We start from the raw sequence: 10,055 nt of genomic DNA on the forward strand, positions 1-10,055 counted from the left end.
TTCAATAATCGCCTGTTGTATTGTTTACTAATATCGATAAATACGATTGAAAAATAAAAAAAAATTCGATAAATTTAATTGAAAATTTAATAAGTATAGATTCTCAACAAAATATGGGCTTACTGTTCACAATTTACAACATAATTAACTAATTTAGTGATTGATATGGTTTATTATAAAGAAATTGTATATTTAGTTAAGTTAAACTTAATAATTGTCAAACAAATCTTTCAAAAAACATATGGGATTTATTCCTTTAATCGAGTTTTACTACGGTATACAAAAAGAAGAGAGAGATAATTAGAAAAATCCTGGAATAAGTCCCCGGTTTTTTTTCAAACAATAAAAAAAAAATAAAAATCTCCTTGAAGTTGAATTTGTGATCACACTGGTTTGGAGTTCACCAGTGGTAAATGTGAAATAGAGACACTGATTTTCAAGGCTAACAATAAGGGCCACAGTGGAACTTGGAACTCAAAAAAAGGTCCATTAGAGAAACTTAACAAGAAATAACATTGGACTCTCCTATGAATTTCAGAATGTATTGCAATTGCAAATGTTGCTTAGAATAGAATGAGCCTTAAATCTTCAATACATAAGATATTGCAGGCATTTTCGATGCAAGACTCATTTCATGGCCATAATATTCACAGAATACAAGTAAAGTAAAAATATGTACAACTTCATCTAGTACAAACACTTACAGAAATTCCAGGTCTGAATAAGATATTTCCACACAAAATTGAGGCTACCTTAGCAAATGAGAATTCAAAAAATGGAGAGGACGTCTGTCAAAACACTGAAAACAAATATGTCATTATAATATTTTATACATTACCTTGAGAATTTCGATTTATAGGCTGAGAAAACTTGTATTTTGGATCAATTTTGCAGCAACTAAATTCATATTCTATATACATGGTTTTATTAAGATTATTGACTTTATCCATTCCTGTTTTTTTTAGTGTCATGCAACATTGCACCCAGCTATTAAAAACAGATCACAGTCATAGGTCCTATTGTCTAGTTTTTTCTTGTGACAAAATGACCTTTCGTAGAAATTTTATCTTTTTTTAAGCTGAGTATTGCCTATATTTGAAGGTGGGCTTTTTTTTTTTTTTATTTATTATTTATTTATTCCTTTATTAAATAGCGTGTAATTTATGCAAGGCATGTGTTTTCAATCACAAAATATATACAATATGATTACAAAGACATTTTTTTTTTTTTTTAGAGTTACCAATAACAAAATAAACTACACTATATATATGGGCTTGGAAACTGTTCACTGAAAATAAAGAATTGTTGGAAAAAACTCTCAGACACAGACACTATATTTTCATATTATTTTTAGTTTTTGTTTAGGCCCTGGCTATGAAATGAGGAAACATGTTTACCGCGCGCATGTTTTCCTCGATGTTTCCCCAGTTTAGTCCATGCGAAACATTGCGGTGCAAACAAATTTTTCCTTCAGTTGCTGTGCGGCAGAAACATTTCATGTTTCCAAGACGCGTGGAAAACATTGTTCCGAATGTTTCCAGACAGTTTTGCCACCTTTTTGTGGTTAGTCGTCGATTAGACGGCTTAACCACTATGCTATCACGAACGTAATAAATATAACACAAATAATAAAACACATGGTTCGAATTTTTACTATGGCATTAAAAACCTCAACACTAATAAAACCAAAATTTTTTAAATAAAACTATCCAAAATGCTACAAAAAATTGAAAGTTATGAAAACTGCCTCCTTAGGCCCTTATGATTATCATGCGCAGAAGTTCTCATGTTATGTACTGAGGTTTTACGTTTCACTTTGACAAATTTTCAACGTTCATGGGAAATACCCTTGGTCCGTTCTGATCACATGGTTGAACTCATGAATATTAATGACTTTGGAAGACTTTTAGTATCATCTATCCTATCCTCATATAGTCTCCCCCACAGCCGCTTTCAGTGTCGTCACGAGCAAACGCGCTTTCTCCACTGAGTAGCGGCGTACACGAGCACAACATTCCATTTTCATGAATAAAACCAATCACGGCTAGTTCTCGAAAACCAGGAACCATTCGCGACCGCCATAGGGGAAAGCAAGATGGCGCGAAGGCTTCGAGATAGCAGCTAAGATAAGAAAACAATTCCCCGCACCCCCCGCATCAAACAGTTTAATGATCATCAGAAAGACACATACGAAAGATTTTAAAGGAAAAACAAGATTTCTTTGAAAATCTGCCTACTGGATATGGGAAATCGCTCAAAGGAATAAAATATTGGCGATCTAGAGTATAGCCCAGTAATTTCTTTTGAGACAAGCTCGGGGACTTTTTGAATAACAGGAGTTCGAAGTTTTGGCATTTCATATAAAACTGCTAAACGCGACGTTAGAAGGTTGGCCATAAGATAACGCTTTAGCTAACGATTCGTGTTCACTTTTCACGACTTTTCTAACAGTGTGAAACAAAACAAAACAACTTTTCTAACAAGTATCAAATTGAGCTACCTCGCAGGTATACGCGAAAGTAAATACCAGAAAGCGTGTGAGCCCCCGATCCTACCACAGACCCCAGAAGAAGTTTAAACAAGACTCTTGTAAGTGTTAAAGATGCTGGAAGTAACACACGGACGATCCTCCCGAAACACGATTGTCTTTGTGCCTTTTTTTTCTCCCTTCCTAACACCGTGCTTCCCTCTGTTTTATGCCCCCGCGTCAGAATTTCAAAACGCCGTCCATCTATGCGTCACCCCTTTTTGTATTTCTTTAAGAGCTTTACACTGCATTCGTTGTTCAAAAAATAAGTGATCTGCGCGGTCATCTTCTTCGGTTATAAAAATACTGTCAGACTTTATATTCGAATTCAAGTCTCTTAAATTCTTGAGTAGTCTCGTTTAACTTCCACTTGAGTTTAACTTACGCTTTTAAAAAAGTTTTCCAGTTTTTTTGCTTCTATATTTTGGTACGAGCTCGATAGCAAGTACAAACCGAATTTCACTATCGGCCGATTAAAAAAAGTTTTGTCAATAGTTAAACTTTAAAACGACTTATAAATCTTTTCTTTCTTTATGAACAAAGAAAACACCTTAGTTCCGTCTCCATAATTTTTTTTGGGCCATTAAACATTTAACAAGAACGAATTCAATTTTAATTTCCCAAAATTTTCTCCAACTTCCACTCAATGGCGTCTTAGAATTATTTCTCTAGTCTCGCGAATGTTACAAGTTGTCAAATTCGAAACGTTTTTGATTGGTTCTTGAAACACAATAACACTTATCTGGATTGGTTGAACACAAACAATAGGAAAGGAATGTTGTGCTCGGGTAAGCAGCCGCTACTCAGGGGAGAAAGCGCTGCGTGACGACACTGAAAGCGGCTGTGGGGGAGACTAATCCTCATACCGTCCATTTTACTTCTTTGGACTAACCACATGCGCTTCTTGAGCGCCTTTAATTTAATTAGGACACATTTAGGGAAACAAGTTTCTTCGTTCAGGGCCTTATATGATTATCATTTATGCAGACAGAAGTAAGAGGGGCTAAAGATTTTACAATACCGTTTATATAGGGATTCCTCCGGCCCATGCCACCCGCCTTATAAATCAAACTGCCGCATGGCAAACTCGTGGATACCCCCTCTGAATCTTGAAATATTGGGATTCGTTAACTTATAACGTTAACTTAATTGATTAACTTGGCAATGATTACGGTTCTGCTAAAAGAAACTTCATATATACTATGGATACTGAGACATAAAGCAGGGGCAGGTTTGATGATTTTGGCTGGGAGGGTTTATACGATTGTAAACTCGTGACAGATTAAATAAAGAAGTAAAATGAAAAAGTAAAATGACGGTTTCTTGTCATTTAGAGGAGCCGATGGTGGTTTAGGGGGTTCAGTTTAACCATTCGATTCTGTAAAGCAAAAACAATGATTGCTTCGTAATGTTTAATATCCGTACGGTAAATACTCTGCAAAAGTACCTTGGGATAAATAAAACTAGAAAATATAGGGAGTGCTTTGTTAAAGTTAAATCAATTTCGCACTTAGCTTAGCTTAAGGTAATAAAGTGCTTGTTGTATGTGAATACTGTTATAAGATTTGAACTACGTAATATTAATTTGCTAACTCGATTTGGCCTCCCCATGCACTTCCGCCTTTGCATCAAGCTAAATGACATGAGGGTGCAATCCCCCTTTTCCAAAGTTATAGAGCTAATAGTTCTGAGGCAAATAACTCTAGATCTTACCAGTTAGGTCTAGTTGCATGCAAGTTCCTTCCTTGAAACGATTAAATCCATGTAAATTTACTATGTAGAGAGTACTTTCACTTTCATTTCACAGGGACGCGAGTTAATTAGCTGAAGCTTCGTATGTCCTGTTTGGACAATTTTTATGACTGACCAATCAGCGAACGCGTGTATATATATATATGACATCATGGACACTGGTGAAAAACGCACTGCGCATGCGTTGGGAGAAAAAAAACAAAATGGCGGACAGTCGAAGAGTGTGAACATATAAAAACGAAGACATTCGACTTTTAATCACTTTTTTGTGGCTTCAATGGAAATAACAATTGATCACATCTAAAGGTAGGTTTTATTTTAACCAACAGGGCTATTTTATAAATATTCGTTTTGGAATTTTACAGATATTTTTGGATTTCTTTACATAGAATCCGACCATGTGATTATCTGCAAACACATCTTTTTTTTCTGGATTTCATATAAAAACTGTTAAAATTTGTAAGATTTTAATTACCAGTCAATTTAATTTCAGGCGTTTTAAAGCCATGTTAAATAATTTTAGTAAATGCAAGACTTTAATTTGAACCCCTATCTTAAGAAAACGAATTTGCAGATGTGAATACATGTATAAGCTTATAAATATCTATAACAATAAAACCTGCTAAAACATGAAAGAAACCGTTTTATAAAAATAAGCTTACACAATGAACTTCATGTGAGAAGCATAGGAATTTGAATTCTGGAGATCTGCCATTCTCAAAATAAGCAAAAACAAAAAAACTATAGCCAGTTTCAGAAGTTTATGTCTGAAATTATGAACCAAAACTGGAATGTTGAAAAATTTGAGGTTTTAGAGTGTTACAGTACTAAAAATCTACTGTACTACTACAGAGTATAAAGTGGGTTACTTTGATCCAATGGATAAAATCCACTCTTCCAACGACTGGACCCAGAACACTTAAAATAGTATTCAAATTTATGCTTCTCATATGATGCTGATTGCATTTTACATCCGTACATCTACTGAAAGTGTATCATGGTCAGTGTACAAAGGTTGAAGTTTGTGGCTAAGTGTGTGCATCTCATCCATTGTAATAGGCTGGAAATGTCATTGATGTGGCAAGATGCAATCAAAGCTCCATGTGGGTGGTGAATGTGGCTGTCCAGAAGAATGATATTGTTTTGTAGTCCTTTGACAAAAGTAAAAGTATTAGCGCAGAATGTCACTATTGCAGAACTTGAACCAGTACTGGATTTCATCATGGACCTTAAATAGTACTCCAGGTTACTTGTTGCTGGATCAGTTATGACAGCTGTAAAATTAACTGGCAGTTCTATACCCAGTTGAAATTTGCTAAGCTGTGAAACAAGAAGCCTTGAGGCCATTTCCACTTGTAGATGCACAGGTGCATGCTGGAATATATCATCATGGACTTTGTTTCCTTCTAGAATGGAAGACCTAAGTAGTGGTACCCATGCACTTGAAATACCATTAGGAAACAATTGTAGAACTGGCTTTGTAGTGTGATATTTGTTTGCCATGAGAAGTGCAATAAGGGTACAAGCAGTGCTACCATGCCTACCATTGATTGTGGATTGGGAAATCTGATGAGGAAAGAACCAGTAATGTGTAGAAGAAAGGCATTTGTACAGAATCGCACTTTGCTGATTGTACATGTGTGGTTGAGGAACTGGTGTTGTTTGTGGTCCTGGTGTGCCTGATGCAGAAACTGGATTATGGTGAATGGTGCTGGTTGGTGGTTCAGAAACCAGTCTTGTTTCATTCATCGGTTGTGGTACATTTGCTATATCCTGGACACATCTTTCCATTTGTTGATCCCAATCCAATGAATTGTAGAAGGCTGCAGGTCTTACATGTAATTGGTTATTTTCTGCTTCATCAATGCTTTGTGGTGTGCAACTTCTGTGCTTTGACTTTGTTGGCTCCAGAAGCGAAGAATTGAATTTTGCAGATAGCTCCTCAATTTTCTCCTGTAATTTGTCATGACATATGGGGCAGTTGGAAGTACCATCTAAACAGACATCATGAAAAGTGTGAAAACAGTTTCAAACGACGGAAAGTGCCACTCCCTTTACAGCTTTGAAGATCACATTTGGCTGTCAGGACAAGGATCAGTATTGGGATATTTCTCTTCGAAACTGTAACCCAGAGGCATACATGTACTACTGACATTTGTATCAAATGTTGGAAACCAGAATTTAATGTCTCCTTTTGGTTTACCATGTTTATCAAGATCTCTTGGTATCTGTGAAACAGGTAAGATTATAATTGAAATAAATGTCTTCAAGAGTTGCAGTTGTCTAAAAATAGGAAAAATTTTGTATGACTGTCTATGATTGCAATATGATTGGGTTTTGTGCATGTTTTTTCAATTTTTAAGATTTTGAATTGTAAATGTAATTGAAAAAGAGACAAAGTCACATATTAATAAAAAAATCTTGCTAACTCTGTACATCTGTACTAAAGGGTTATTAAACTTGCTTGCTTGGTCTGCACAGAGAAATATCAGACCAAGGTCTTGAACGTATGGGCCCAAGGCTGCGGGCCGTGCAGAAAAAAACAAGGTCTGATATTTCTCTGTACAGACCAAACAAGCAAGTTTAATAATTTTTTTACTATATGACTTTGTAATTTTTTCTATAAATGAAAAATGAAGTCGTGTTTACAAACTACATGTAGGGTGTGCTAGAATCTAGAATTCAACAGTTCAGAGAATACATGTGCAACCATGCGAGGTAGATCCGGATAATAAGAAATATTCCCAAAGATTCCGACCATATGTAGGCAAATTGGCAAAATACAGACTGAGCTCGAGCCAATCAAATTACAGGAAATTATAGCTGTCAGTCATATAATAAAGAGAAATATCAGACCTTGGGCTATTCTGCACAAACCTTGCTGTGCTTATTTTATAATGTCAACACTTTGGTCTGATATTTCTGCAGTCAGACCTCATGCTCGGTTAAAAAGGTTCATGTTTAGTCAATAATGATCCTTCATTATTACCTTTGCACTTTTTCCAACGTTTTGAGCAACAGATGTAAACAAGTTGATCAGATATTCAGCACTCATCCCAGCTATAGTTGTCCAGTCCCTTTTGTGATTTCCCTTTGACGTATTCTTCACAAAATGTTTTTGGAATGAAATTTGAAAATTTTGAGCATTTATGCATTTTGCTACATTTTGAATAAACTCAGCAGAAGACCATGGTGTGATTTTGTTTCGAAGTTCAGAGTGAAATATTTCGACTTTCTTTTCTGTAAAAAGTGATAGCCAATTCTTTTTTGTTTCAAAATATTGTGGAAGTTTTTTCCTTTGGTGTTCAATGTCACTGAGCATTGACAGGGTTGACTTGTTATAATGTCTTCGTTTCCAAATGATAAACAGGATGGCAATCCTTACCATCACAGTAAGGTACTGTTCTAAATTACCACTTCGAAAGATAGCAAAGTACTGAAAAAATCCCAAAGGTACTACTTCTTCCAGAAGAAATAATACAAGTACATACTGAGGGTCTTTACACATAGTAAATTTGGCCATTATTCTGTCACGCACCATAAACCATCCAAGTAGCACTGAACTTATGAGCAGGGAACATTGATGTGGCTTAGGTTTTTGTGGGAGTGGTTTTGAAAATAAATGTTGATGCAATTTATCAAACAAAAAGTTATATTGTACGACCATCTGTTCTTGTAGATTTAAACTAACATGAAATGGACCTTGCTCAGGGATGAGGGAAGTTAGGATAGTGTTATGGCTGTTAGCTTGAGCTATTAGCTTCTTGATATAGAGCCATGTTGGCCAATCACCAGGTGTTGGTACTAGGTTTTTTTTCATGTATTCTCTTAATTCTGGAGCAACTCTTAGAATGTGATTCAATGCTTTTTTATAGTCTTCCATGCTTTTTAGTGTTTGTTCTCTTTCATCAATAAGTAGACAAGACTGCAGGGTTTGTAAATCGCTTTGGGCATGGCTGGAATAAATGCTAATAAGAAAATAATACAAAATGTCAAATCTCAAAAATATTAATATCAATTATTATAATTTAGTCAATCACTGGATATGAGCAAGCGCATGGTCTGATTGGCTACTCTACTAAGTAATAGGCTATCAGCTTGTATACTATGAGTAGAGAAACACACTTTCTAATGAAAAATGATAACGGAACATTTATTTTTTTCATGATCCAGTGATTGACTGTATAATAAAACAATTATTCCACTCTCATCATAAATGGCTGCCGAGTTGGCTATCAGCTCTTGTACGACTCGACTTAATAATTGTTAAATGTTATTTATGGTCATCTGATTGCATTACATGTACGAAGACATACCCTAATTCTTTAACTTGACTTTCAACTGATTCAGGTGTTATTGATTTGTATTTTTCAGGAAGACCCTCCAGAAAGGTGCAACTGCAGTCTAGGAACTTGTCAACTAATTTCACCACATCATCATGGCTTATTCCCCCACGACAATCTTTAGTCACTTGTTTTACTTTGATTTTAACTGTTCTGTGGATGCTTAAACTGTCTTGTGGTCTAGGAATCGATGCAACACTTGGCATGTCTAATAAACTGGTCATCATGTCGATTGATGTAGATTTCTTGAGGTCTAATGGTTGTTTTGGGGAGCTGATCACATGGAAGTCATCAATCATGTTAATTACCAGACAAGATTTCTGTTGATGTGAATGTATGAAAATAAGAATTATGTTGATTGCATAAACTTCTTGTTTATAATAACAAAATGAAACAAGGTTTGAAAATTCTCTACAATACAGACCATGCAAGCTAGTTGAATATGATTATTTTATGCACTTGTGCATGTGTGCAGTCAATAAATTGATTAATCAATAAACAGTCAAATAATACAGTACTGTAAATATATAAAGTTGTTTTGGTACTCACATCAATTGCAGTTGTAATTTGTGATTTTAAAAGCGATCCATGACCATTCACCATTTTCTTTCTTTCAGCATCTATAGATCTTCTGTGAATAGAGTCACCCATTATGTAACCAGCTGACTGGCCAGTCCTTGATAAACCGTGATTAGAAAGAAAAAGTCCACTATCTCTTTGTAAATGGGATGTTTTCTGTGACCTATATGGAAAACACAAACATCATTTTATTGATTTGACTTAAGCATTAAAAAACAGTTTTCCGCGTATTATACTCTGATAAAAACACACGGGATGTGAAGAGAACACTTGAGAAGAATATAACTCACCTAAAGTATGCAAGGGTATGCAGTAAAACAACAGTCCTTTGTTCTAGTATCTCTTTCCTGGTACCAGTATTCTGTATTCTATTGTCATCTCTAGATATGGAGTGAAGAAGCATATCATAAAGACCAGGAGAAGTCTTTTCAGCAAATGCCCTCATAAGTTTAGGATTGTACAGGTCTGGTCCCATGGTCTGATAGTGGTTGTACAAGGCACACTGGAATTTAGCCACAAGGTTTTCAAACGTCATTCCTGAAAACATAAATTTTGTTTGTGTGTGAACATTAATTTGTAAAATTAATATATAGTGCTCCCACTAATACTTCCTGTAATATAAATGTTTTCTTTAGATATAAACATGCAGCGTTATGTGAGTGTTTGTGTCAAGGGCAAAGATGTGGTTGTTAAAAATAGTTGTAATGTACTTAGAGTATAGTACTAGAGTTACCACATCATATAGTGAGGTCATTAAACCTGTGTAATAGATATTACACTAACACTCTGTTCCATTGTTTTCTTTTGAGTCTGTTTGACTGTTATAATAATACTTTTACAAGCAATTTCTATTT

The 10,055-nt window shown here is 35.2% G+C and overlaps 1 protein-coding gene across 3 annotated transcripts; it reads left to right on the forward strand.

The window, feature by feature from the left end:
- The first annotated feature begins 6,363 nt into the window (after nucleotides 1–6,363).
- LOC148911239 (uncharacterized) lies at nucleotides 6,364–9,843 on the forward strand. Of its 3 annotated transcripts, none has more exons than XR_016119678.1 (3): nucleotides 6,364–6,518; nucleotides 8,654–9,020; nucleotides 9,240–9,843. XR_016119678.1 is itself a non-coding variant. In XM_089029420.1 (3 exons), exons 1-2 carry the CDS (start codon nucleotides 6,464–6,466, stop codon nucleotides 8,947–8,949), a joined length of 351 nt encoding a protein of 116 aa, XP_088885546.1. In that variant the 5' UTR covers nucleotides 6,364–6,463; the 3' UTR covers nucleotides 8,950–8,956; nucleotides 9,240–9,843. The 3 variants fall into 3 exon arrangements, 2 of the variants coding, with proteins under 2 accessions (XP_088885546.1, XP_088885545.1); XM_089029420.1 differs by having other exon boundaries at nucleotides 8,654–8,956; XM_089029419.1 differs by having other exon boundaries at nucleotides 8,654–9,843.
- Nucleotides 9,844–10,055: the final 212 nt, after the last annotated feature.

Source organism: Actinia tenebrosa, unplaced genomic scaffold, assembly GCF_029948245.1.
Source record: "Actinia tenebrosa isolate PJP-AT-01 unplaced genomic scaffold, QUT_ActTen_1.0 PGA_scaffold14__42_contigs__length_11649687, whole genome shotgun sequence".
NCBI classification, from domain to species: Eukaryota; Metazoa; Cnidaria; class Anthozoa; order Actiniaria; family Actiniidae; genus Actinia; species Actinia tenebrosa.